General features: G+C 47.2%; 3 protein-coding genes across 12 annotated transcripts; 2 read left to right on the top strand and 1 right to left on the bottom strand.

The window, feature by feature from the left end:
* The first annotated feature begins 233 nt into the window (after positions 1-233).
* On the top strand, positions 234-12,159 carry LOC122377242 (PAX3- and PAX7-binding protein 1-like). 2 transcript variants are annotated; one of them, XM_043357207.1, is made up of 16 exons: positions 234-323; positions 624-871; positions 1,796-1,929; positions 2,258-2,468; positions 2,770-2,884; positions 3,171-3,307; positions 3,527-3,612; positions 3,886-4,049; positions 4,499-4,688; positions 7,754-7,877; positions 8,568-8,771; positions 9,485-9,690; positions 10,051-10,210; positions 10,467-10,876; positions 11,159-11,277; positions 11,749-12,159. In XM_043357207.1, exons 2-16 carry the CDS (start codon positions 625-627, stop codon positions 11,831-11,833), a joined length of 2,592 nt encoding a protein of 863 aa, XP_043213142.1. In that variant the 5' UTR covers positions 234-323; position 624; the 3' UTR covers positions 11,834-12,159. The 2 variants fall into 2 exon arrangements, with proteins under 2 accessions (XP_043213142.1, XP_043213136.1); XM_043357201.1 differs by having other exon boundaries at positions 240-287.
* A 69-nt stretch (positions 12,160-12,228) lies between these two features.
* LOC122377198 (transmembrane protein 267-like) lies at positions 12,229-20,810 on the bottom strand. Of its 6 annotated transcripts, XM_043357167.1 has the most exons (4): positions 18,456-18,585; positions 13,964-14,126; positions 13,237-13,705; positions 12,229-12,972 (listed from the first exon to the last, which is right to left on the bottom strand). In XM_043357167.1, the coding sequence occupies exons 3-4, from the start codon at positions 13,510-13,512 to the stop codon at positions 12,649-12,651; spliced, it is 600 nt and encodes a 199-aa protein (XP_043213102.1). In that variant the 5' UTR covers positions 13,513-13,705; positions 13,964-14,126; positions 18,456-18,585; the 3' UTR covers positions 12,229-12,648. The 6 variants fall into 6 exon arrangements, with proteins under 6 accessions (XP_043213102.1, XP_043213123.1, XP_043213117.1 ...); XM_043357188.1 differs by lacking the exons at positions 13,964-14,126; positions 18,456-18,585 and adding an exon at positions 20,790-20,810; XM_043357182.1 differs by lacking the exon at positions 13,964-14,126 and having other exon boundaries at positions 18,419-18,585.
* On the top strand, positions 20,261-27,523 carry LOC122377159 (geranylgeranyl transferase type-1 subunit beta-like). 4 transcript variants are annotated; one of them, XM_043357137.1, is made up of 9 exons: positions 20,261-20,485; positions 21,607-21,705; positions 22,606-22,727; positions 22,973-23,171; positions 23,731-23,863; positions 25,592-25,711; positions 26,042-26,152; positions 26,396-26,525; positions 26,859-27,523. In XM_043357137.1, the coding sequence occupies exons 2-9, from the start codon at positions 21,614-21,616 to the stop codon at positions 26,999-27,001; spliced, it is 1,050 nt and encodes a 349-aa protein (XP_043213072.1). In that variant the 5' UTR covers positions 20,261-20,485; positions 21,607-21,613; the 3' UTR covers positions 27,002-27,523. The 4 variants fall into 4 exon arrangements, with proteins under 4 accessions (XP_043213072.1, XP_043213064.1, XP_043213057.1 ...); XM_043357129.1 differs by having other exon boundaries at positions 20,440-20,474; XM_043357122.1 differs by lacking the exon at positions 20,261-20,485 and adding an exon at positions 20,493-20,837.
* The last annotated feature ends 3 nt before the right edge of the window (positions 27,524-27,526 follow it).

The following is a 27,526-nucleotide window of genomic DNA, read 5'->3' as shown; positions in this document are numbered from 1 at the left end:
CAAATAGGGGTCCCTGGCTAATGGCTTGTGCTTACTGGTTTGGGCATTCATAACATCAAGAATTGCTTTAATTCTGAACTATTTAATTTCAAACTTGCAGTTTTCAGATTCAAAGAGGCTAATGCATTTGAATGCCCCCTTATACTGTGTGATGTCAGCGGAGATCTAATGATTCTTAAATCTTATACTAAAGTCTAAAACCATTGTAAACACATGGTGGTGTATACTGCTTTGCACACAACATCTGCCACACTTAGGATGCCAGATTATTGCTTCCAAATTAAGTGGCTAGTAGAAGCACAGATCCCAAAAAGATAACAAAAGTAAAAGTCTTATATCTTTAAAACCAGTCAATATTTTTTGGTGAAAATTGGTGGATATTGATTTTTTTCTGTCTGAACCTCTGGACATCGCTTTTGTGCTAATTCATTAGCTTTGTTGAAGGCCAGACGGGAGGGTTTTTTAATTGAACTTTGTGAATCCAGAAGTATTGTCTTAAAACTTATTTCATTATTTGCAGGTAACATACCTTTCCTAATTCCTATCCCTCATCTTTCTTAGGTTCAATACCTAGTCGTAGTCTGGCATGTTTTTTCTGAACTGTTACATTCTTGTTTCGGCAGTATGTCACTGTTCAAGAAACCTAAGAAGAACATCAGACAAAGAGTTGCTGTCAATGACAGTGATGAAGAAAATGAAGCAAGCAATGATGCAACAGAGAAGGATACACCAAAGACTGAGAATGATGACAGCATGGATGCTATGGGACTGGGAGATTCAAAAGAAAACAGCATGGATATTGATATAAGGAAAGAAAAGAAGAAAAAGAAGAAGCAAAAGGAAAAGGCAGTTATCAGTTTTATTGATGAAGGTAAATACTTGCTGTAAGATAAAAAGGCATGAAACACAAACTGAGTAGGATAGCTATAATTATAACTATATAACTAGCTATAACTATATCATGTTTGAAGTATGATTATTTATCAGTTTACCACATCAACTAGTCTCAAGGGTGTCTGCCCAGTAAACATGCCGACGTCGGCCCAACGTCGGTTCAACCTTGGCCCGACATCGGCTGGACGTCGGATATGCCCGCATGTTTCGACGTCCAGCCGAAGTCCAACCGACGTCCAGCCGAAGTCCAACCGACGTCGAGCCGACGTCGGGCCGAGGTCGTTTGCCGAGGTTGACGAGATCGTTTGTCGTTGGACCGACGGGGCCGACGTCGGCATGTTTATTGGGACAATGCGCCAAAAATATCAACCGGCGCGGCGGCGGGATTCGAGCCCCCCAGTCGCCGACGTCGGCATGTTTACTGGGACAACACGCCAAAAGCATCATCCGGCGATGGGATTCGAACCTCGTGTCATTTGAACCCGAGGTTAGTGCGCTAACCACTACACCACGCAGCCAGATATCGAATTCGGTTTGTTTTGTTGTGTTATGCCCTTTCGGTCTGACAACACCATTTCAGAGCCGGAATTATGATAGGATAGAGACATTGGTCTTCTTGGCGAGCACCCTGGGTCCAGTTCATATAGAGTCCCTGGTCCGACGTCGGCATGCCGATGCCGAGTTGCCGACGTCGGCCGACGTCGGCATGTTTACTGGGTGCTGTCCAGACATTCTAGCACAAATCACCATTATGATGGGCAGCAACACCATGACCTCTCTGCAGAAGTGTAAAATGAGTTTTCATACTTTTCTTGTGTGCTGTTTAGCCATTGGTTGTTTGTTGGGGTGTTGGACATGTTCAGCCTCAAGGTTTTATTTTATTTTCTTCCACCGTTTTCAGAGGAGGAAGGGGAAGTTTTTCAAGTAAAAAAGTCAAGTCAGAGCAGGAGACTAATGAAGCAAATGGAGAAAGAGAAGAGGATGAGAGAAATGCAGAAGAAAGAAGTCAGTAATGGTGATGCCACTGAAGTGAAGGTGAGAACGTGCCATGAATCCACTGATGTGTCTGACCTTCAAAGTCAGCCCAGTGTTTTAACTTGTGGGACTTGAATATTTGTTAAACACACTATAGTATTAAAAGCTGCTGTTTGGTGATTATTCACCTAGTTTGCAAATACCAACTACTGTACCCCTCATTTTGCTGTTGTGACTAATCAGCATCCTTGCACGTACCTTATGGGTACTGAGTACTACTGACCTTTCTAAAGCTAACCAATCTGCCTTTTGCACTGGACTACTGGCCTCATCTCATCTCTCTCTACCACTGTTATAGTTTGACCCGCTCCCCATCATTCACCTTCAGAGCGAGCCCATGTCTCCCCGCGCCAGTCCAGCGCCCGACAGCGCGGCAGTGCGCCGGCCTCCGCCACAGCCGCCCATCCTGAGCGGCAGAGATGCCGAGATGGCTGGCTATCACAGCTCAGACGATGAGAAGCCGAGCAAGACGGCCGGCCGGGGCCCGCCCGGACAGCATGCCTTCACCCCGCGCGACTCGTTTGATAGAGTGCTCAAAGGTGAGAGGAGCACAAATGGATATGGATGTTTTATTTTCTGAGTGCGTTCGTCCCCATTTATCTAATGTGTGCGTGCATTGTGTATTTCCCCCTTATTGCACTTGCTGGATTGATGCAGTAGCTGCCTATCCACAGACATGCAGGCCACATCGAAATGTATTGGTTCCTTTCTTGCTACACAGTGGACAATGCTGTTTGCATACCACCGAGCCTCGCTCAGCTCCTGGCTCCCAGACAGCATATTGTCCTCAACAGCCACTCCAGCAGTTAACTCTAACCCACTTGAATCTTTTCCCTGCAGGTGGTGCCATCCCGGATGCCGCCATGATCCACGCGGCTCGTAAACGAAGAGAGCAGGCGCGGCGACAACACGAGGCGGCTCCCGAGTTCATACCCATCAACTCTGAGGGAAACAGGTTAGCAGCTGTGGTGATGTGCGGTGTGCGTACGGAAAACAGCTGAAAATAGTTGCTTGTTGACCGTTGACGACGTTGACATTGCTGCTACGCAACAAGCTCCACTTAGCGTGATCTCCAGCTCTGCCAATCCATCTATTCAAACATTCGAACTATATTTGTAAAAGAGGGTGCCGGTGAACTAAGTCTGGGCGTCCTAAAATTACAAATCATCATCGTCGAATATGTTTAGTTCCAGACGACACTTATCAAACTCCCTCTCACCATTTGTATCTGTTCCACTCAGCTCGGCGGCCGGCCGGTCTGCGCAAAGGGAGGATGACGATAGTGGCCCAGAGGACGACCGAGTGAACTTTACTGTCAGCACCGTGGCACGGGACCGGGAGGCACGGCGGGACCAGTTCAACGCAGCGCGTGATCAGGGTATGTCGCGGCAGCTGGTGCCTTGCCGTGGGATGTGGGTGGTGTGTTTCTTCGCTGTCTGCCATGACTACATTCAGGATGACGATTGTAAATACTTGCACTTAAGCTAAATGTTTGCCTGTGCTTACCCAAGTTTTGGGGTTGTCGAGACTCTGGATAACCCAGGTGATGAGCGTCAGATAACTTCGTTCATTACATCCATTGGCCTTATCCTTGCAGAAGGTGGACGAGCATCAGATGAAGATGACAGGGAGCTGGCGCAATGGGAGAACCAGCAGATCAAAAAGGCCTTCTCGGGCGCTCAGGTACGATCCAAGTTGATATCACGCTTACAACCATTCACTATCTAATAGAAGAATTTAGCATTTTGACATTTCGAGAAGATCTATGATTTCATATCGTACTTTACATGCTCGGGATGTACTTGTGAACTCTTAGAACCACTAGAATGTATCACAAACTGTTACTTACTCGTGCATCCCTGCAATTCATTTACATATGCCTGTATCACGGTATTCCCCACATGGCGTCCTCACTGCAGCCTCAATCACTAACCTCTTTCCCTCCTCTCCACCCAGATGGCGTCTGTGACGGCCGAACACTACCTGCTGCCGACCGGCGAGGACGAGGTTGGCGCGGCGGCGGCGGCCGCGGCGCGGCTCTCCGACCCGCTGGGCCGCCGCCAGCGCCGTCCTCTGGCCGAGCTCACGCCGGACGCTGTGCGACAGAGACTCCAGCAAAAGTACGGTCCCGGGGCCGAGCGCAGACGGCGGAACCGTCCGCGGATGGACGTGGCGGTCGCAGTTGGCTGCCCTGTGTGCCTGTCTGTCTGTATGTCTGTATGTCTGTATGTTTGTATGTCTGCCTGTCTATCATTGTGAGAGTTAAGTGTAATTACCGAGTTGTCCAGTTGTGGATGCTGTTACATTTTCATGCCTGTGATTTATTTGTGCTCTGATGTTTTGTGAATGGGTGGTCATTTTTTCAGTTCCTTAGTGGAGTATTGTGCGCTTTTGTTCTTGCGTTGTGTGTTCATTGTGGATCAGGTCCTCCTGGTACTTCGTTCTCCCCTCGTCCTTGTGAACATGTGTCCGAATTTTACTGTCTGCTTCTGCCAGAAGCCATGTCTGTGTGTATCCATGTTTGATCCGTTCTGATCAGCCGTTGACGGGTGTCACGTGGTGCGGCCAGGCTGTCGGAGCTGCGGCTCGCCCAGGACGGTCACGTGACCGGCCGGGACCGCACGCTGGATGACCTCGTGTCGGGCCAGTCGGAGATTGACCGGCTCGAGCGGGCCGCCCCGCGCGCCGCCAGAAGATACCAGTACTACCAAGATATCCGTGGGTATGTCACAGATCTGATAGAGTGCTTTAACGAAAAGGTATGTAAAACTCGGCTCTTATTCTCTATGGATTTTGGTGGGATGGTGTTGTGGTCGGTTTGACTGGCGGCGGTGGTTGTCTTTCTGGAATTTTTAAAGCGGTTGGTGTGGGCTTCCAATTTAAATCTATATTTTCCTGCGCTTATCAAGTCGCACATATATTTATATTAATCTGGCTTTACTCTTATGCAGAGTCATAGAAGAATATGTGTGGTCTACTTTCTGCAATTTGCTGAACAATTTCGGCACGTCACATCCATAAACAATTTTTAAACTTGCGTACATATATCTTTTTACGGGACTGGCTTTCTAGGAGCCAGTGATCATTTAGATTGGGGCTAAAATAATTCAAGCAGATCCATTTTATTCGGAATTGTCTTCAGCTAATAGCCCTGGGGAACTCATTTTGGCATTTTCACGCGCCGCGCCCCTTCCCCCCTTTCCAGACACTCTTTTCATCAGCCAAAGCTGTCGTCGAAGCGTCTCTGATCGATAACAAGGGTTTTTATGATGACTGTGGTTTGCTAATTCCTTTGCAGAGCCTCGTCTCCCAGCTGCGCCCGTTATGTTTTCCTCACTCCTACTCCTCACTTACCAATGACATAAGCTGTGATGTGCTTGAGTTTAGAGATGTACGCATGCTAACAGCGTGTGTTATTTAGTGTGTTTCTGTCAGTCTTTCCATTACGTGACTGAGCTGTTAGACACCTACCGGTGGTGAGAGCCGGGGCCTACTCGATTCGGAAATTTATGAGCGAAACTACAATTGTGCGGAGCAGGTGCGCTTGTTTGAAATCAGTCAATGAGAGACCAAGGCGTTGATGAAAACTTGCTCATATCTGCTTTTAAACTCCCATAACTTTATTCAACTTTCGGAAAACATCGGAACGCTGAGTTCAGGACATAGCCCCTCGTGATCTCTGCCATCTTCAATTGGAACGCTCCATCCAAAAACTTCGATCTAAATTCATTTATCATTAATTGTTTTATTTAAAGCGTAAAACGGTAGTCGGGACTTATGATTCTTTATAGCTTTCCGCATCCTCGTTGCTGTCCTTCCAATTAATTCTTCTGTTTTTCTTTCGATACCTTTTGATGACGACCCATTTGATGGAGTCTGGAGATGCATTTAGTTATAGGCAATCCCTTTTCCAATGCAGAACAAGCCATTCTATTTTTAAGTTCTTGTCGAAATAAAGTATCTCGTCCAAAATTAAGCTTTAACCCGCGCCGGGCCGGTGCTCTGAGATTCCGCGCCGGGCCGGGGGGGGGGGGTGTCTGAACACCCCCCCCCCTTCTAACTCGGCTCCTGGGTCACGTAGCGACACGCGGTAAGCGGCAATCGAAAGAACGTCCAAAATAAGGACGAAAACACTTCGGTCATTTTTTGGGTCAGGTCAAAGGTCAGGGCACCAGAGGTCACCAAAGGTCAAATGTCCGCTATTTCAACATTTTGGAAACTGCCAACGGCTATCTCGGGAACCGATAGAGCTACAGCGCCGCGGAAAAGCGCATTCGATAGCCCTTTTACAGACCTTTCTGAGTAATGTTCTCAGATTTGACCTCAGGTCAACGGTTTAGCCTCCAGGGGGCAAAAACTCCAAAAATAGCCGTTTTTACGAAAAACGTTTTTTCGGCAATAACTTTTGACTCAAAAGAGTCATGACATTACTTTTACCACCATCGTGTTCCTCTCGTCGAGACGCGTCGAATGAACTATAATTTGACCTTGAAAGGTCAACTTGAAAATTTGACCTCAGGTCAAGGTCATGACCTGACCGGAAAAGGTCATGTTGCATATCAGTCGATCCGCAACGTCGAGCCGAACACATCTAAGGCGTTTTCAGCGCTCTAGCACGTCTCTATCAGAAGTTATTAGCGAAAAACTGTTAGATTCTGTTCGTGACCTGAGATGACCTCGGGGACATAACGAGGGGTCAGAGTTGCTATTTTCTTTTCAGTGTGTCCATTTTACCTACATCTCGATGTTTGAGAGTGTCTAGAATAACGTTCGTGCAAAACAGACGCTTTTCAATTTTCTCCCATTGACTTATAATGGAGAGGTCGCAAAATTGACCTGACCTTAGGTCACCGATATCAAAATTCCGAGATATACATTTTATAGATATTGTTGCTCTAATCAATCGCTGAAAGTTTCAAGGCAATCGATCAATCGGTGTAGCTATGACGAGCATTCTTATTTTTTCTGAGGTGAGGTCACTTGGCGTGACCTGGTGACCTGACCTAAGGTGACCTGGGTCTGAAATTTTCACAACATGTGCGAAAAAGATGCACGAACAGGTGTGCCAAAAACGGCGGCGCTCCGCGCCGCCGTTTTTGAGATATCTGCGAAAAACCGCAGGGGGGGTGTTCAAACACCCCCCCCCCCGGGCCCCGGCCCGGCGCGGGTTAAGACGCTGAACATTTAACTCTTGTTAGGGACCTGTTCCAGGGACATTTTCCCGGCCTTCTTGGCTGGCGTCACCCTGGCCGGTCGTTCTACCTGCATGTTCCACAGGCTAGCAGCTGGGGGAGCAACTACTGTGTCGTTTTCCACTATCGCTCACTATTCACTCTTTCATTTCGGGATGTCTGTAGCCGCTGTAATTACAAGCGCTATTTTTACCATTCGGCCCCTCAGGAGCAGGCGAGCTGAGACCGGACGCCGCTTTATCCAAACAATATTCATGTCTGTCTGGGCAGGACCGGTGCCGTCACTCCGCTCAAATAACCTGACATCTCACTTTGCTTCCTACCTCGAAATCTGAAATACAAATTAATATTCGGTATTCATTTCGGAGGTGGTCTTGGCGGAATAAAAAACTGTGTATCGGAGTAACAGATGAACAATGGATGATTTTTTAGCATCGCCCAAGTCAGTCCTTGGATATGTAACCTGCAGTCCATGTACGAATCAATTATTCTTTCTAGAGTGGACTCAGTGGAGTGACACCGCCGGCCCTGCCCGGGGATGGACGCGGCGGGTGGCGGAGCCCGTGCTTCGTCCGCCCGCCCCACCGCGCACCGTCCTCTCGCCCTCCGCTGACTCGCCCGTCTCTCAACAGATGGCGCTGATTGAGGAGCTCGAGAACCGTATGCTGGAGGTGCAGCGGGCACGCGCGCAGAAACTGATAGTGCGCCGACGGACGGACGTGCGCGACCAGCGTATGGAACTGGACGCCAGCACACGTGAGTTGGGGTGTGGGACGCGACGGGTTTTCAGGGAGTGGAGGAAATCTTGACACTGACAGGTCTAGATATCACAGAAATGATAAAGGGCTGTTTCGAATGGTCAGTGTTTGTTTAGACCTTTTGTTTAGACTTTAATAGGCTGCATAAAAACGTGCAGACTGCAGAAGTAACGCTACCTTTAGCTATCACACACTTCATTTATTTGCAAAGGTTATCATCAATTAGCATACCCTGTTTCAACTTGAAGTTTTTCCCAGAATGATTGTTTAACTAGCAGTTCCCAACGGTGTGCGATTGTTACAGAAAACCTACGTGCACACTTTTCAGCTTTTTGTGTTGCAAGTCCGTATTATGAGGTATGGCTGTATATAGCAGTGCAATCAAACGCCTTCTGCCATTGCTTGCACGGATTACTCCTAATAATGTACTGCGATAGCTTCAGTTTTATGTTGGTTGTAGCGTAACGTTGATGTAATTTTGATGGTTTCATTGGTGACGATTGCGTTACCCTCGTTTTTGCCGTTTAGGTATGTTTTACGTATGTAAATACACTATAGAGTAATTGTAAGTGCACTGCGGTAGGATAGGACTTAGAGCTGTGTAAAGTGAAAAGCGCCTCCGAATGCCCGATACCCCAGCCTGCTCCCATTGAACCCGCTGACGTTTGACTGGCCTCGGCACGGGCAGAGCGGTCCGGTATCCATTTCTCGGAGCAGTCAGCGGAGGAAGTGGCCTCGCGGCGAAGGCGGGCCGCTGAGCGCGAGGGCCGCCGCACCCGCCGGCGCCGCGCGCGCGAACTGTCGGCGGCCGGCGGCGCAGACCACCAGGACGGTCTCAGCTCGGATGACGAAACCGCGCCGGCAGACGGCGAGAAGTTCACCAAGGATCGAGGTGAGACAGGCGACCGTTAGAGAAAGCTGAGGTAGTAGTGATAGAGCCAGGTTTGGCGACATGCTCTCGATGTGAATAAATGTAAATATATACCTGCAATCAAGCGCTACCTGCCAAATGCTTGCTTTTGCCAAGTTGTTCTGCCAAGTACATGCATGTCTGAACCCACTAGCACCCTGCGGTCTCTCATGAGCCTTTTAACCATTATATCTGGCCAGACTGGACTGGCCAGACTTGCTACGTACCCCGAGCAGTTGGATGGGTCGTTTATTGGCCACGTATATAATCTGTGTGGTGGGAATTTCGGCGCTATCATGCACATCGCTGCTGGGTACGTCGATCACGACATAGTCCGGGCACCACTCCAAGAAAGCGGTCTTATAGACAGTTTGAAGATGGTTTTGGCAAGTAACTGTCAGGCCTCGCGGCGCCTGTTAAGACTACTAACCTCCTGAGTGCTGATTAACTGTGTGTGTGGGTGAGGGGGGGGGGGTATGTATCTTTTTGTCGCATGACGATGCTGAATAAACAATAATAATAATAATAATAATAATAATATCAAGATATATTTGACCTGATGCATTAGATAAGGGACATAATGTCTCCCATATCGTCACGATACTGAAGCTGAGTTCCATTGTCTGTCGTGTTACACCATTTGGAACCGCTCTGTTCTCCCCTTTATTCACTCTCCGTGTTGTGCCGTATCGCAGAAGCCATCATGGAGGCGGCTGAGGCTGTGATGGAGGACGTGGAGGACGACTTCAGCACGCTGGCCGGCGTCTGTCGCCACTTCCTCGAGTGGCGGCGCATCGACCCGCAGGCGTACCGCGACGCCTTCGTCAACCTCAGCCTGCCCAAGGCGCTGGCGCCGCTGGTGCGGCTGCAGATGATAGGATGGAATCCGCTGACCGAAGGCGTGAGTGATAAGGGAAGGAGGAGTGAGAGGTTGGGTGATTGGGAGGGGATGACAGTGACGGAACTGAAAGGAAGCTGAGAAACGAATGTGAGCTGGCGCCGATCTACCAGCGAGAAGAAAGAATATGAATTGATGGACGAGGGGCTCAAAGTTCCGGTTTTGGGCTGTCTGAATCGTTTGGCTAAATGTTTTGTTCTGAGTAACCTGACTCGAAATAAACGCATTTGTTGCGTAGTAAATGTCAATATTTTATTGGAGCTAGTGTCTTCTGCAACGCTCACCCTCGCACTAAATAAACAAACATTGTTTAACGTTTGCCACGAGTTCAGTGACAATGCCGTGTCCCGCCGTGTTCCTCAGGAGTGTCCCGAGCTGGAGAGCCGGCCGTGGTTTGCCGAGCTGGTGATGTTCGGAGTCGGCTCAGACCCGACCGCCGAGACGGAGGACTCCATTCGCGACGACCCCGACTGTCTGCTGGTGTCGCGCGTCGTCGAGAGGGTGGTGCTGCCCAAAATCACCGGTACGTGTGACACGACTGAGATTTGGGGCGGTAAATGTGTGCTAGTTGGTACTGTCCTCGCGGCATACACCATGAGAGGAGAAAAGTGTTCAACCATATAGCTGTAAAACTCAAGATATTGTAGTCGGTCTTTCATAATAAGCTAGTTGGTGACTATGAACACGTTGCATGGAATATGCTTGGTTCGCCGATTCGCTGACCCATTCTTCCACCCCTTCCACTCTAACGAAGTGACTCCGTCTCCTGTGTCCGGCAGCGCTGGTGGAGCGCGTCTGGGACCCGCTGTCCAGTTCCCAAACACTCCGGCTGGTGCACCTGGTGCGTCAGCTGGCGCGAGACTACCCTACCGTCACCGGCGGCAGCGGTCCCCTGCGCCGCCTCCTCGAGGCCGTCGTCACCGCGTTCACCGAGACGGTACGCCAGGACGCGTCCGTTCCGCGCTTCACCAAGCAGCAGCTGGAGAGCCGCTCCACGCCGGCCGCCGCCTTCTTCTATAGACAGTTCACGACCTGTGTGAAACTGCTGGGTAATATGATGAGCTGGACGGAGCTGCTGTCGGATGGAGCGCTGCAGAAACTGGCGCTTGGGACGCTCCTCAATGAGCAGATGCTGCTGCCGCTGACACAGGTGCCGGATCCCGTGGAGGCGGCCAACCGGTGCCGACTGGTGAGTGGTGAACGGTGGCGGGAGGGGGATGGATTGGATAGGCGAGGGAGGGGGACCGGGTCAACGATGGCAGGAGGGGGGGGGAGTGTAGTTGCTTGTCGGGAAATGGGTGGTATGCCTTGCGATTCAGCCGTATGTGCGAGCCGAGCTGAGGATTGTGTGAACAGAGTTTGTAATGCTGGAGGTGGTGTCGGTGAATATGCCCAATAATGTATGATTCGTCCCGCTATTGGACTGTATTTGCTACGCTAACATCCGCTGATTGCGTCGTTTGTTCGCCAGGTGGCCAACACGCTGCCTCGCAGCTGGTTCCAGGGTGACACCACGGTGCCCCAGCTGGCCATGTTCGTCAGCTACCTCTCCATGCTCGCCGTGCAGCTCGGCAAGGCCGCCAACAAATCGTAAGTCATCGACACGTCCAATTATAACTCTTGCTGCTTGGGATGCGGCCTTTTCTATGGGTGGCGAGTTTTGCTATAAAGGGGGAACTGCACGGCCGGGTGCACTGTGGACTGTGGAGTGTAATAGAATTGTAGCCAATCACTCACGCCACGAGGCGATCCCTAGCCCATCCGACTGGTGGGATCGGATAATTTGTCTCCTTGTCGCAAAACAAGCTTCTAATGTAATTTTAGTTCGTCAAACGTCTGGCTACATTGTCCCGACTGATACATACGGCCACGGGTCTCTTTTCCTTATTCGGGGGCAATGAAAATAACCGGCTATAGGTCTTGAGTATCCGCTGGTGATACAATTTGCATGTTTTGATAAATCCGACATGTGTAAAACGCATGGTCACACTTTGCACGTAACAGTGTCTGTTACTACACCCCTCTTCGGTCCGAGTTCTGACCGTTTTACGTTTCTCGCAGGGAATCGCTGAAGAGTATCGCAGCTGTCCTGAAAAAGGTGGGAGCCACAGAGGCATACCAGAAGATATCGGCCCTAGTGGAATAATGGTGCTCGGTTGTGGTGGCGGTGAGCCGCCCGAGGGAGCTATTAGCTCTCTGTGAATACGAACCAATGTGAAATGTGTGTCTCGTTTTAGTATGTGTGTTTCAGATGTGTTCGGCGTGATTTTCACAGTATACATGTGACTGGGAGTCTGAATGCGAGTGAGAATATGCTGGGGTATCTGATGTCCTTGAGCATGCCATGTGTCCATTTTAAAGCCGATAGTGCTTAGAAAGTTCATTCGGTATTGAGTGCGGTGCGACGTCCGGCGAGTGTATGCTTAGTATGGTAGGATGGCTCACGGGATGAATACATGACCAATCAACCCAGCTATTGTCTGTTGATGTAGTGGCAGTGTACGACAGGTCAAAGGCAAATGAGGCACGGAAAACAGCAAACGCAATTGTCACATTGATATATTCACTTTAATAACAAACACAAGGCAGTGCGAATGGACTGGGCACAGTACAAAAGGGTCTGTATGCTGGCGGTCCGATCTTTGGTAGCGAACGCGAAAATTGACCGGCAGATCTACAGGACGTAGGAGTTATCACAGATGCGCAATGAAAGAGGCGGAATAGCCCTACCCAACACCATAGCGAAACGACCACTGAACATCAGTAATTCACAGCCCTTTCGGTACTTGAAGTACTAACAAGTAAGTCGGCTCGACAGCTATATAACTTTTCCAACAATAAATAATGAATATGGTTCTCGCAAGCATCGCATACCCGTTAAATACACGGTAGCCCGTCATGCGACAGATATCGATCCATCGTCCTCCGTTGTCTGGTTCACCCGCGACCCATCACCTCCAATCACACCGACAATAACCGCGCTGCGTCCAGTACCGTCCGACCAGCAGCGGGGACAGTGGCACTACCTAGCGCGTGCCGCAGCCCCAGGCACAATACCACCTCCAGGGTCAGGTAGATCGGTGTCGGCAGCGGCGGCGTGGAGCCGAGAGGCGGCAGCAGCAGGCCGCGGCGACCGGCGTCACGGAGATGGTGTGACAGTCCAGCGGCGAGCAGCAGGGCGGCGCCGGTGCGCCAGACGCGGCCACCCACTGCCAGCGGTATTAGCAGCAGCAGCCACGGACTGGTGGCGTGCAGCGGCGGCCGCGACGGCAGGCTCACCAGCGCCTGCGGACGGCATGGATGGTCAACGCTGAATGCACACAGATGTCGGAGTGCAGGAAGATGTGCCGGGAAACGGAGGATACGACGGTGAGATCATATTTCATGGAAATCAACGGTAGATAATTTCACTCCGTCATAAAACGAAATTGTCGCACGAGACGGATCAGACATTGTTGAACTTCATACGGAGTTGTGATCTCATCACTTATCACTGATCTTTCTAAAAAGCGCAAGAGTTGACCGTAAAAAACGTGCTTCCCCGCTCACCTCGATGTTCAGACTGCCCGCCATCAGCGCGTGGTCCAGATCGATCACGGCACCGCAGAAGCCGGCCAGCGCGGCGAGCCTCCAGCTGACAGTGCTCCAGGTGACGGCCGTCCACGTGAACAGCGCCACCAGGCCGTGTGTGGCCGTATCGAGCACGGCGCGCGGCCAGCAGGGGCCGGCGGCGGCCGTCAGGTGCAGGGCCAGGTCACCAACACAGCAGGTCAGCACCAGCAGCACCAGTGGTGCCACAGGAGAGTCAGTCAGCACACTGAGCATGGCTGAGCCAGCACCAGGTGCCAGGTTCTTTGATAAGCCTCCAATAGCCTCTCTCAGGTGACAGGCACTAAGCACTAAGCAGTTGCCAGTGGCTTACTGGTATCTTCAGCAATGGTTTCAGATTCTCAAAGGCAGTGCAATCACAGGTAGGCTGTCTGGCTGTGTGAGGTCTCCTCAAGCTCCATTATGTGTCCTGCAACAATGTCAGGTTAAAGGTACACAGCTGGTTTAGATGTATCAATATCAGACCTATCAATATCAGACCTATCAATATCAGACCTGGCCCTCGAAATCGCCTGACGATCAATGTCAGTAAATCACAAGTAGCTGTTTTTGGCTCTAAAACTATTTTGAGGCGAATCAACTTGCGGAGCATTACTATCTTTGATGCTGTGATACCCGTCAAAAGTACATTGGTGAGTCTAGGCGTGACAATAGACAGTTGTTTCACCTGGAGCAGTCATATTGACAGCGTCGTAGGCCGATGTATAGGCATGTTAATCCGCCTAAGTCACCTTCGTCATGTGTTACCTCCCAAAACCATCGTATTATTGATAAATGCTCTAGTTCTTCCTCATCTTCGCTTCTGTGTGTCTCTTTGGGGCACATGTGGTCTGGCTCAGAGGAAGAGAATATCAAAAATTGTCAAATTTGCGCGGCGCATCGCAGGTAGAGAACATCAAAATATTGCATGGCGCGGTGACCTCGAGTTGGAATGCAACATTGCTGTCCTCACCGTTGTTCGCCAGTGCCTACTCTATCCAGAAACCATGTCGCCGTTACTTTCATCCCTCTTTAGGACCAGGAAATCGGAACGTAATACGAGACAGGCTTGTAACCTTGATCTTATTGCTCCTAAAACTGACTTCTTAAAACGCTCCTTATCATACCAGGGTTCAAAATTGTGGAACAGTTTGCCGACACAGATAAGAAGTGCATCTAAAAAGGAATTGATTAAATATCTTCAAACAAAGGAGCACACAGTTTAATTGTCATACATGGGACACATGGTTATTTATATCTCCGCGTATGGATTGCTTCACACTGCGCCGAATATTGTGTTAGTCGATTATGTGTTCATATATGAATATGTGTGAAATTGTATGCATGTGTGCGTCTGTTTGTGCTATGCCACCGTAATGCCCACTGTTCTGTGGTTGGTGGATGTTTGACATAATAATAATAATAATAATAATCAACTGCAAGCCTCATGCAGCTGTTCCAGACCTCTTGTAAGCTGTAACTAAAGCAGGTGTTCTAATGCAGCAAGCATTTATAAACAAATCCTGTGATTGTTAATGATGACAATGATGGGCAGGAGCTATCCCCAGCAAATAAAAACAAAGCATTTCACAGTTCACACATAGGACACCTTTCACAAGATTGACAACTGGAGTTTTTTTTTATTTCAGTTAAGTCCTTTTCCTTTATTTCAGTCCTAACACATGATTGACCTGGTAGTCAGCCCCATGCAAGGCAGAAGATCCTGTGACCTGATAGGATCCTATGCAGATTTGACCTTCCCCTCTCCATATGCCCCATGTGATGTGCAGGCCGTGCAGGCCCTCCTTGTCCTAAGATGTAGAGACAGCGACAAAGACCTTGCGACCTGGATAGGTAGGTACCCTTCAGACTGAATTGTGATCCCAGCCCTATCCTCATCTCAATTTAACATGTTTTTCAGAGCATACACATATCTTACCCATTTATCTATAATTATATGGCTACAAATGTGCCTTTAGGCTTTAGGTATGAATCATGATACCCACCCATTGACCGACGCGTCTTTCTTTTCCTCCGCTATTACTACAGAGCAAAAAGTGTTCGAAATCACATTGCGGTACCAGCAATGGAGGCGAGGAAACCAAGAACCCGACGCCCACTGCGTAGATCGTGCTTTCTACCCGGGTGCCTTGAGCAAGCTCATCAACTGCTAAACATTAGGCGCACTGAAGTTACTCTAAATCCTCCTATGATTCCATTTTGGCTCCTCAAAGACCTATCCATTGAATTTCTTTTTGATTATAAGAAGACCAGTATACGTCCGGTGGAAGCTCAAATGCTCTTCCAGGAGTATGTAGAGCTCAACTGCGACTCTGCTTTTTTCTTCACAGATGGCTCATGTCACGAAAATCAGATAGGTTCAGCAGCCGTCGGCCCTGGGCTTAGGTTTGGGACCCGGCTTCAAGAATTTACGACAGTCTTTAGTGCCGAAGTTCACGCAATCGAAAAAGTTATGGAGCACATCAAGGCAGAAAAGATTGATCGGGCAACCATCTGTACTGATTCGAAATCCGCTCTTCAAGCACTGGAAAGGACCGATAATGTTACCCACCACGGTATCTACAATATTCTCAGGATCACATCAGATCTCAATGAGGGCCAGCATGTGACCCTTCTTTGGGTTCCAGGTCATTACGGTATTGCAGGAAATGAACGTGCGGATGTCCTCGCAAAGGAGGCTGCAATGCGACCTGATCCAGTTGTGGAACCTATGGCCCAAGGGGACGCTATTCATATGATAAAAATCAAATTCGCCGAGTACCTTCAACGCAAATGGGACCAACATCATGCTGCACATATGTATGCGATCAAACGAGAACTTAGAACATGGGTCACATGTAACCAACCAGACAGGATACGCGAGGTGACCCTGGCCAGATTGAGGTGTGGTCATACTCGCCTCACCCATGGCCACCTTTTTGATAGGACGGGCCCTCCGATTTGCCACACCTGTGACACACGCATCTCCGTAGAGCACATTTTGATCGCATGCACGGCATTGCATCACGAACGAAGACACATCACTAACTATCTTGCGGTACAACACCTTAAAAACGACCTCCCGACGCTTCTCGGGGACGACACAACATTGACAAACCTGGTACTTGATTTCGTCCTAACATCACCCTACTCAGAGCTACTTTAACGGCCTTGACTGTTAGCAGGCGCCCGTCAGTAGGCGGAACTATGGTCAAGCGTACCCATTTTCGGGAACGCATTTTCGTTCCCATGTTTGGGAACGATAAACCCAAATATGGGAACGCCATGTAGGCATTATTTAAAACAAGAAAAAGAACCGTTAAATGACGTCCAAAAAATATAAAACGATTGTGAACCGCCTGATATTTGTCTCAATATTGTTGGGAAAGAGTTTGATATTGTAAGGCCCATCGTAGTTTCAAATCATTCCCCTATTTCTAAAGCAGTCCATCATCCGGGCCGCGAGCCCAAATTTGGGAACGCTCTCGTACACTGGCGCTGCAAGCGTTCCTTATTATGGGAACGGCGTACCCAAAATTGGGAACGATTTCACCGACGCCTTTCAGGGGCTCTTTTCATTAACAAGCATCACGTCCAACGCCGCAAATTATTGTTAACGCAACAATCATCAGATGACCTTTCCGGCAAGACCGTCGCATGTTTCGCCCGGTCTTCTGCGCTTTTATTCCCGTCGATCTCGCAGCGGGCACGCCCCCCTCTGCAGGATTACGTAATTCACAACGCTCAGCGATGTTCAACAAGGTCTTCCATACCTATATCCACCGTCCGCGCTGAGGGTGGAGACATGTCAGGCACCTGTCTGTTTATCACCGATAGTTGACGAGTACAAGGAAGTATCCAAAAATGGGAACGCTGAATATGTCACACCCTCAAAACACCTAGTCCCAATGAAAATCTAGTTTTTTCCTTTCTTGATGAGTGTAAGTGGCAAAAGGCCTGGTAGGATGGGCACGAGGAATTATCGAAATCAGCATAAAAATTATAAATAAGCCACACAGAGCGAGCTATATAAGAGAAATTCCCCCAAAACGATCACGCTTAGAAACACGGAAGACAAAAACCACGCTCATGACGCTCCTTATAAAACAGCTCTAAACAGCTAGCATCCAAATAAAATATGTCTTTCCAGGATGATAAAATACAGCTGGATAATTTTCAACCGCTTAAACTGAGTTTACAACAGTAGCTCGGTAAATTCACTCACGTTCCACGCGGTCGTCCGCCCCGACACAAAAGTCAACAATATTACCTCGGGACCGTCCGCGTCTTCGCTTGCATTTGTCAGCATCTGGTGTCGATAGTATGAAAGTTCATAACCACGCGAAAATTATTATACTTTACCTCAAACTAAAAAATGCTTCATTTTCCTTAAAATTGCATGTTAAATGTCGTATAACCCATATTTCCACCATTCTGTCATTTTCAAAAAATCATTAAAAATATCATTCCACGGTCAATTTCCTTGTTCCACGGTCAGATTAAAGATAACTTTATGGAGATTTAGTATATACTTAAATCAGCGTGCACTTTTTTGAGACGTGATGCACTTTTGAGTTTTAGTGGGAGAACGGCCGAAAAATTGCCTTCCGTTCTCATAAATGGGAACGCCCGTTCCCATATTTGGGAACTCCGTTCCCAAAAATGGGAACGTTCCTATATTTGGGTACTCATGACCATAGTTCCGCCTACTGCCGTTGCGCTACCACCAGGCTGACTTGTGATACGGGATGGGTCGGGTTTTTCACTGGTGCCGAAACACAGAGCTTCGGTGGCAGACGGGTTTTCTCCTGCCGCTGGAGTAGGCTTAGAGGCTCAGCGGCCCAGCGAGCTACACCAGCGGACCCCGGCCGCTGAACAGCGGCGGCGGCCGGGTTGAACGACCACAGACAACCGTCGGCCGCCAACTGCAGCAGCGACAGATTCCCCATCCTCCAAACCATTCCTTTCATCGTGACGCTTAAAGGGACCCTCCCACCTTAACATTAGATTTGAGTTGAGATAGCCAAATTGGTGGCCATGGCCTGAAAATACCGGTTTGGGTCGGAGAGGCCATCATAACCAAGCGTTTTTATTGTAGTTAATTCAATCTGATTAGTGTCATGCTATCTTACAAAACACTTACTCTTCACATTTACACCAAGTTTCCTGCAAAATCTTACCTTGAAACACTAGAAAAATCGATGCAAAACCGACTGCCTCAGAGCACACGAACCCGCGCCATTACGATCTACTTTCAAGTGGTCGGCCTCCGCCATGTGGACAATTGCTGCGCAGCAAATACAAAACACAGCAAAATGTGGCAATGAGTGGTGGCCACGAAATTAAAAATATATGTTTACATGTAAATACTTTGACATTTGGTGTTGTTTTTTGTGGTTCACCACACATCGTTTTTAAATGAATTATATATTATATGTAAGGGCATCGTATTAGCTAAAATAATGTCCCTAATGTTAAATTGTTAGCTGATTGTTTTGCAGCAGACCATGTTGTCAAATTTAAGCAAATTTTAGCGACGAAAAAAATAGTTGGTTGTCAAGTTCAATGCAGTTTTACAGTACTTAGCCTAACCAAATCATACCTAACCTACTGATTTTTGCCTCCCGGGCACATATAAATCTAACCTAACCTAACCTAACCTGATTTTTGCCTACCGAGCTTAAAGAAACCTAACCTAACCTACTGATTTTTGCCTACCAGGCATAAAGAAACCTAACCTAACCTAACCTAACCTAACCTACTGATTCTTGCCTACCGAAGATCCTAACCTAACCTAACCTAACCTAACCTACTGATTTTTGCCTACCGGGCATAAATAAACCTAACCTAACCTAACCTTACCTACTGATTTTTGCCTACCGAAGATCCTAACCTAACCTAACCTACTGATTTTTGCCTACAGGCATAAATAAACCTAACCTAACCTAACCTAACCTAACCTAACGTACTGATTTTTGCCTACCGGGCATAAATAAACCTAACCTAACCTAACCTAACCTAACCTACTGATTTTTGCCTACCGCGGGCATAAATAAACCTAACCTAACCTAACCTAACCTAACCTACTGATTTTTGCCTACCGCGGGCATAAATAAACCTAACCTAACCTAACCTAACCTAACCTACTGATTTTTGCCTTCCGGGAGAGAGAAAGTTACTTGCAGGAATAGATTGCAAGCAATAGTAAATCAAATATTTTCAGGTTAAGTGGTTATGCATCAGGCTTCAGGCCTTCGGCCTGAAGCCAGATACACAACCACTTAACCTAAAAATATTTGATTTACTATTGCCTGTAATCTCTCCTAAGGCATTGCCTACGGCAATGCACTGCTTCGCTCCGAGCACGAGGCAATACTTAACCTTACAGGTTGCGCTAGAGCACCATTTTCCTCCAAAAATGTTACATTCAGACATTATATATCCGATAGTCTACAACCTTTACCACTGTTTTCTTCCTACCACGGAATATTGAAGGCTGAAGTAGCATAATATAACCAGAAATGCCACTTATGATGCGAACTGAGCAAATTTAGTACAAAAGCAGACATTTTAAGGTGCTGCAAAATCCCGAAAAAAAATACTAAGGAACCGGCATAAAGTGCTGATGACTGATTGAAACCTCATAAAAATATAGGTTTATTTCTTCATCAATATTATCATAGCTATAATGAGCCTAAAAAATAATTAGCTTCGCTATGAATATCAATTATCAAACAGTCCTACCAGCACTACCAGAAACTACCAGTACTTGACCAGTACTACCTCATTAAATGCAAAAGTTGAAATGTTGCTCATAACAATTTTTTCTTGAAATATCACAATCATGTGAAAATAATCCCCCTCCCCACCCAAAACCCCGATTCCCCACATTTCCCCTAGTGTGTTGGGCTAAAAATAGGTACCAGTACTACCAGGACTGCCAGTACTTGACCAGTACTACCTCATTAAATGGAAAAGTTGAATTGTTGTTTATAACAAAAATATTTTTCTTTTCAAATATCACCGTCATGTGAAAACATTCCCCCCTTCCCCACCCAAAACCCCGATTCCCCACATTTCCCCTAGTATGTTGGGCTAAAAAAAGGGTACTATATTTCTGCGTAGATGTTTCGCAACAGCTGACTGCAGGTTCTCACGACAGCTGACATGTTGAAAACAAACTGCGGGTGGAAATCGTGGTGAGATCACGGTAAGTTAGGTATAGCTGGAAATTGTTGGTTAGATTAACTGCATGACACAATATTGTTACTAAACGCGAGTTTCTCTATAGAATGATGTCTATATTATAGGAATTAACTAATGTCTGAACCGGGACGGGTGGCCGGTATGACCGTTTTTGCTCTTTCTGAACCGAGCGACATCACTTTCATGCCAATTCATTAACTTTTTTGAAGGTGGGAGGGTCCCTTTAAACATTCACAAACCCCATCCCTCCCAGCGACATATCCCCCACTCTTCAAACCATTCCTGTCATCCAACTCTCGTAACCTTACCATTCACAAACTTCCTCCTTCCCTCCCTTCACAAACATCAATTTACCGGTAAGTTTCACTGTCATTTATGTGTCTTAACGTAAATTCATGGGTTTTTTCCCATATTCATGGCATAGTACATGGATATGGGTTTTCCCATGTTGTCTTGCTGTAAAAGTGGCCACCGGTCTTAGTTAGGACGGCCGGTTTGTTTTGTGCGGCGTAGTTAGGTCGCCGCCCTCCTCGCGAGGCCGGTAACGTAAGTTAGGGCCACAAAAAAAGCTTCCAAGCTAGTTAATTGTGTTTAGAAGAAATATTACAGGCACTGCATTTATGGTAGGTAAGCGATTGGGGATTGAAAAATGTTCTCAAGACTTTGCGCTCCCTCGCTCTTTCAGAAAATTTACATAACAATAGCGTTACAATAGCAAAAGTTACGAGAATCAGTTGTAGCCTGTTATTAGAATTTATTACCCAAATATTTCCAGTATTCTATTTACCATTGACTAAGCTGTCGTGCAGAATAATAATAACCTGAATTGTATTTTCATTGTAAAATTGTGTGACCACACAGGTTACAGGTATGTGGATGTGAATCTACAAATGAAGTTGAAGTAATTGGTTTCAAATCAATGCTTTAATTTTGCACATATTTTACCAACTTATTAAACATCCAGTACTCAGCAGTGACTCAGAAATGAGCAATTAACTAACCTGCTGCATGTGTAATTAAATCCTGACCTATTTAAATTGAAACATATATATTCCCTTAGTCATCTATGCTAAATGCCTTATTTTGATAAACATCACCACCTGTGTTGACCTCTTCCTTTTTCAGATATTGCATGATGGAGTTCTTGCACAAGAGACATGCAAGGTATTTTAAATTTTGTATGGACTCCATTCCGGGAGAGTATACCTCCTTAGATACCAGCAGGTATGTTTTGGAGCTGTTCTGCATGATTTTGATGATACCTCATAAGACCTGTTAGTGTAACATCATTCTTTATTTTTGACAAAGACGAAGTCAAATGTATGGCAAGCATCAACAGTGATGTGGTCAGTTAAGAAATTATAATTTCAGTGAGTATGTGCATTTATGCTTACTACAGCATGCTTTTTTATAAATGAAGTCATTGGTTGAATGGATGGGTGAAGGCCAGGCTACTGCTATAGGGCCTTGGTTGCTGCTAATCTTTGGTGTGAAATTGGTGACCAGGCAATCTCTTTGCATCTGATTGACTTATATAAATGAAGTCTCAAAGCTTATCTAGCATAGGTACCATTGCAGATTGATATTAATTTTTTTTTGTGTGTGTGTGTACCGTGTATGCTGTGTTGCAGCCCTTGTTTGTTTCCATCCATTCCTACCCATTACTAACTCAATTTATGCAGCTGCAGAATAACTACAGATTTAGACTCCACCAGACTAGTGAAACAATTAGCATCTTCACAGCTTTATCAGGGCTTCTGTCATTGACCTGTGTCTAAAAGATGTTCTATTGGCCCTTTATCCAATAGGTAACCTAGAAGATAAAGCCTTGAATGGATTATCATGGGATATATATGAAACATTTTCTTATTCCTTTAATGATTCAAAGAGATCAACCCTGTCACATGCTACATTTTTGCATGTGTCCTGAGTCTGACTTTTCTGATAACATTTCTAGGCAACAGGACCTAAAGGCAGCCAGTGATAGTTTGTCCTTTCACTGGAAAAATGCCTGCATTTATTAGTTCAGTGGCCTCCCTACTGATCTACATGTCAGAAATGTTTGCAAGGTACTTAATTGTTGGTACCTACTCTTTTAGTTTTTACGATATTGTGTGTTTTCAGGATGACACTGCTGTTTTATGCTGTGTCTGGTTTGGATCTACTGGGACAACTGGATCTCGTCCAGGATAAACAAAGTGTTATTGAATGGGTCTACAGGCAACAAATTACCTCCGAGCTATGTGGTGAGCTCGGTGTGGTCAGGGAATTCTATAATCTTGTACAACACCCCACTTTGACAAGCAAATAGATAATTTCAAGAATTCAGGGCTTGTGTATGGAATTGATGCCTACAATTTCCAGTGTTATTTCTAAAACAATCAATGATTTGACCTGTTCGATTTCAGTCAATCGTGCTTGTATAGTGTGTTATTTCATGCTATTTGTCATTTTTAGTGAACTAGTTACTTACCCTGACTCTTGTTTTCAGACGGCGACCTGTCGCGCGCGGGTTTCCGCGGCTCACCGGCCAACTCGTCCGGCGCTCCGCTCAACCAGTGGGACTGCAGCCACGTGACAATGACGTACACGGCGCTGGCCACACTGCTGGTGCTGGGTGACGACCTGTCGCGAGTGGACCGTGCCGCGCTGCTGTCCGGTCTGCGCGCTCTCCAGCTGCCCGACGGCAGGTTAGAGAGACTGGCAGAGTGTCCGGCACCAGATGCCAGGCGTGGTAGTGACAGCCAGGTTTTTGACGTCTGAAAAGCCCGGTGGTCATTCTTTGTCATGTTGCTAGCTGCTGAATGATAACTTTACATCAAATTCGTGATTTACGTCAAATTGGCGTGGTGTGTCCGTAAACGGTTGTCAGCCTTCACGGTAGTGTCTTACAGCACCGCTGTTCCGTCAGATTAACACTATAGTCGTTTATAAAATCACTGTATCTTCAGCTTTCGCGATCAAATGTCACTGGCTGACGGCTGTCAATTTTACGATATTGTCGGCTATAGAGTTCCTTTGCTGCCATTTTCACGATACCCTGAGATGCTGTCATTTTTTTTTTCTTACAAAATCTGGGATATGCCGTCATTTTTTCACGAAATTGTCCGACGTTGTTTCCCTGTGCCGCAGTTCTCCACAAAACTCAACCATAGAATCCCTTTCCCGCCAGTGTTCGCGAATCGCGATGCTTTCAGTCCGTGTGATTTCAGTCCGACTGAGTCTGACATTAGCGTCCCTTTCCGTCAGTTCCCTGTCTAGCCTGCACGGCGGTGAGAGCGACATGCGGTTCGTGTATTGCGCGGCGGCCGTCTCCTACATGCTGGACGACTGGTCCGGTATGGACCGCGAGAAGACGCGAGAGTACGTCCTGCGCAGCATGGTGCGTGGTGCCAAGCCGAGGTTCGGTTCAATGTACCAATAGTGTGCCTTGTTGAAGCACTTGCTGTATGTAAGGCATAGGTATAAGTTCTATGAGAAAAAAAAAACTTTTAAATGGCCTCCTTACAATGAAATACCGAAACTAATAATGAAATAATTATTGATGATTTCGACCACAGGTCATTATCAAAATAAGCCAGACAGAACCTGTCTGGCTGGCTTATTTTGATAATGACCTGTGGTCGAAATCATCAATAATTATTTCGTTATTTCATCTTTCGGTATTTCATTGTAAGGAGGCCATTTAACCCTCGCCCCGTTGGGGGGGGCCATTTTGGCCCCCCCTGTGGTTTTTCCTGAATAGCAAGGAAAACGGCGGCGCGCAGCGCCGCCAAATTTTCAGTACCTTCCCGGGCATCAATTTGACACCTTCACACCAAATTTCAAGTCTTAGGTCACCTTAGGTCAGGAGTTATTGAGGTCAAACTGAGGTCATGTTCGAGCAAAAATGAGCAGAAAACATGCAATCTTGAAACGCTCACCGAATCTACAGTTATCAAGCAATTTCAAAGTTCTTTATATGGTCTAGTAGACAAAAAGCGGCGCTACAAAATTGCTATCTCGAATTTTCAAAATTTTTGGTTTTTGACCAAAAAAAAATCAAAAAATTGATTTTTTTAGAAAAACTTTGAAAAAATCCAAAAACTTTCCGAATTTCGAAAAAAACCGGAATATATGTGATAGTCCCAGCGCTCTTCTATATACATACCAAATTTCAGATCGATATCTCGTTTTTTGGCCAAGTTATAGCGAAAAAACTGTTCAAAAATGATGACGTCAAATTTTTTAACTCAATTTTTAGCAATTCTAGACCACGTACGGCAAAACAAAGACCACCATTGAACTCCCCGTGACGAGCTGCATCGATTCGATACCCATTTTATGCAAAAATATTAACTTTGAAATTTGACCTAATTTGACCTGACCTTGACCTGACCTTGACCTGACCTTGACCAAAACGTGATCTAAGCTGGCCCCAAAGGCTGCCTGACCCATATAATCGCATTTGTCATGTAAAATGGACCATAAAACATGTATCACACGACACTTTCATATTGTGACCCCCCGTGACCTGACCTCTGTGACCTGACCTGGTATCAGTGACCTCAAATAGCAAAATATGTGTTTGAAGAACATTTCCCCATCGATAATTTTCAATGAAATGCATTTTACTCGATTTTATAACGCATTTCTTGAAGTGCCTGTAAACGGTGAAAATTGGACCTTTGACCTGACCTGTGACGTCATCGAGTTGACCTAGGTCAATAAAATTGGGTCACAAGGTAGTTCCCCGTTGGGGCTATCCAACGCCGTTTACCGCTTGTCGCTATGTTGCGTGGTTCTCGAGATCTTAGGGGGGGGCCAAAATGCCCCCCCCCCCCCAACCGGGCGCGTTGCTCGGCAGAGCCCAACGGGGCGCGGGTTAAAAGTGTTTTTTCTAATAGTGTGCCTTAGTAAATTGGCTAATAGTGGTTAATACATAGTGGCTGGTTTCAACATCGTCGATGCAGCGGTCTTATTTCGGTTTCATGAAAACGGCCTAGCAGTGCTGTTTATAGGATAATAACAATCGAAATTATTTACTACTATCCCTGATATTAACTCATTCATTGATAGTACCTGTATCGATATCCAGTCGACTGTGTGACTTTTATGTTCTCTCTCGCAGAGGTACGACCACGGCATCTCGCAGGGACCCCTTCTCGAGTCGCACGGCGGCTCCACCTTCTGTGCCGTGGCCACGCTCGCGCTGATGGGCGAGCTCGACTCGGCGCTCACCGAACAACAGGTACGAACCAATCCTCGGTTAGTGACTGTCGGCTGTGAGGCATTCCAAGCAGCCACGTGCCACTGGAGGAGGATTCATTTAGGACGTACATCGTTTAATTAGTCGTAATTTTAGGTACTCAACGCATTCACCCCGTTATTCAATTGTAAATTTATATGACATTGCTTTGTGGTTTTTGCCCTACTAATTGGGTAACAATCAACTTTTGTAGCTGTATTTCTGTTGTCTGGAAACCAGTTTTTGCTGTGGGATGTGGTTGCGTTAGCAGCTGAGGCTGTACGTTGATATACTCATATCTAATCACATGCTCCCCTCTTGTTCCGCGTACAGCGAGACGGCCTGGTTTTCTGGTGTCTGAGTCGGCAGGGTTTGGGCTTCAACGGTCGACCGAACAAACAGGAGGATTCGTGCTACACCTTCTGGATCGGCGCATCACTCAGGGTGAGCGGCTGGTGCCCATCTCCTTTTCCTATGATGCTGCTCACTGAACACAACCTGGGAGCTATGAGCTTTTAATCCCGGTGTTTTTGTTGTCGTCCTTTTATTATCATATCACATCCAGCTCGTATTCTTCATCTGGACTGATCGTCTTCATCTGGACTTATCGCTCTTACCCAGAGTGCCGTTCTGTGAACTCGTTGCCCTCACCACTGACCTGTGCTGGCTCCCTCTCCCCTCGCTCAGTTACTGGATGCGTACCAGTTCGTGCGGACCGACCTGTTGCGGGAGTTCGTCTACTCCACCCAGGACCCCATCACGGGCGGTCTCTCCAAGTGGCCGGGACACGGCGCCGACCCCCTGCACACCTACCTAGGTGAGACGAATACGTGAAACGAGGGTTAATGATCGAGCTGCGTGTTTTGGAAGAAAAGAAGGGAGATGTGACCGGGTTCCTCCCTCTCCCTGACCAAGCGAGAGATGGTGTAGTGTTGGGTGCTTGCGCATTATTTTGAGTCAGTAATTGCGACAGTAAGCATTGAAGCACAGTACAGTAAGCGGCCGACTATGTAAGAGTTGAAACATCGTATTTGAATGCAGATAATACCGTCCTCCCTACCACGTCTATCGTAGCATGAGCAGGATGGTAAGCAATGAGTGCGTCCATCGTAATTTCGCACCGTGACATTTTTTGTTCTTCTTTCAACAGGTATCTCGGGCCTCTCACTGGCCGGTCAGGAGGGTCTGAAGCCGATCCACGCGGCACTCAACGTCTCCTCGGACGCCGTGGAGGTGCTGCGACGCGCGCAGGCGCGGTGGCGTGACCTGCCCCCGGTCAAGGCCGTTGACTGACCGGGGTCACGGACTGGACGGGTGTTCAATGTGGGGCGGGAGGGTAGGACGCTATACGCGGCTGTTTATTGGTATTATGCAACAACCATTGCCCCTATGGCGGACGGTGGAACGACTGCAGCGGTGCCCGGTGGAACACCATATCGAAACTTGTGATGAAGCAGATAAGTGGGCGCCGCCAATCACCGTATCACTGGCGCTGACACAGTGGTGTAACGCACTCAGTTACCCAGGCGTAGCGGCTGGACTGCGTGTTATGAAGTGGTGATGTGCTAATTCGTGTATTGTTGAGATTTTGTGCATACAATGTGCAGCCGAGGGTCCAGGCCCGACTTTCGCCGTTGAAGTGATGCTTTGTTAGGCAACGTGTCTTCAGTCACATTGAGTTACCAGTCAGGATGTCAGCGACTGGTTGCTTTGCAAGAGGCTTTTATATGTAGAGGCTGTAGAGCTGCAACCAAATTCGCTGTTTCATGTGTTCACATGCTGAAATGATTGATGAAATGCATTGTGTCATGAGAACTC

The sequence above is a fragment of the Amphibalanus amphitrite genome, unplaced genomic scaffold, assembly GCF_019059575.1.
Source record: "Amphibalanus amphitrite isolate SeventyFive unplaced genomic scaffold, NRLGWU_Aamphi_draft 000043F_arrow, whole genome shotgun sequence".
NCBI lineage: Eukaryota > Metazoa > Arthropoda > Thecostraca > Balanomorpha > Balanidae > Amphibalanus > Amphibalanus amphitrite.
This window is presented reverse-complemented; position numbering and strand designations above follow the sequence as displayed.

Coding starts and splice junctions, on each gene's coding strand:
- LOC122377242 (XM_043357201.1), top strand. CDS start 259: ATGCCAGATTATTGCTTCCAAATTAAGTG. Junction 872..1,795: donor TATCAGTTTTATTGATGAAG/GTAAATACTTGC, acceptor CACCGTTTTCAG/AGGAGGAAGGGGAAGTTTTT. Junction 2,885..3,170: donor ATCAACTCTGAGGGAAACAG/GTTAGCAGCTGT, acceptor TGTTCCACTCAG/CTCGGCGGCCGGCCGGTCTG.
- LOC122377198 (XM_043357188.1), bottom strand. CDS start 13,512: ATGCTCAGTGTGCTGACTGACTCTCCTGTGGCACCACTGGTGCTGCTG. Junction 12,973..13,236: donor CGGGCAGTCTGAACATCGAG/GTGAGCGGGGAA, acceptor TGCCGTCCGCAG/GCGCTGGTGAGCCTGCCGTC.
- LOC122377159 (XM_043357137.1), top strand. CDS start 21,614: ATGATGGAGTTCTTGCACAAGAGACATGCAAGGTATTTTAAATTTTGT. Junction 21,706..22,605: donor ACCTCCTTAGATACCAGCAG/GTATGTTTTGGA, acceptor GTGTGTTTTCAG/GATGACACTGCTGTTTTATG. Junction 23,864..25,591: donor AGTACGTCCTGCGCAGCATG/GTGCGTGGTGCC, acceptor TCTCTCTCGCAG/AGGTACGACCACGGCATCTC.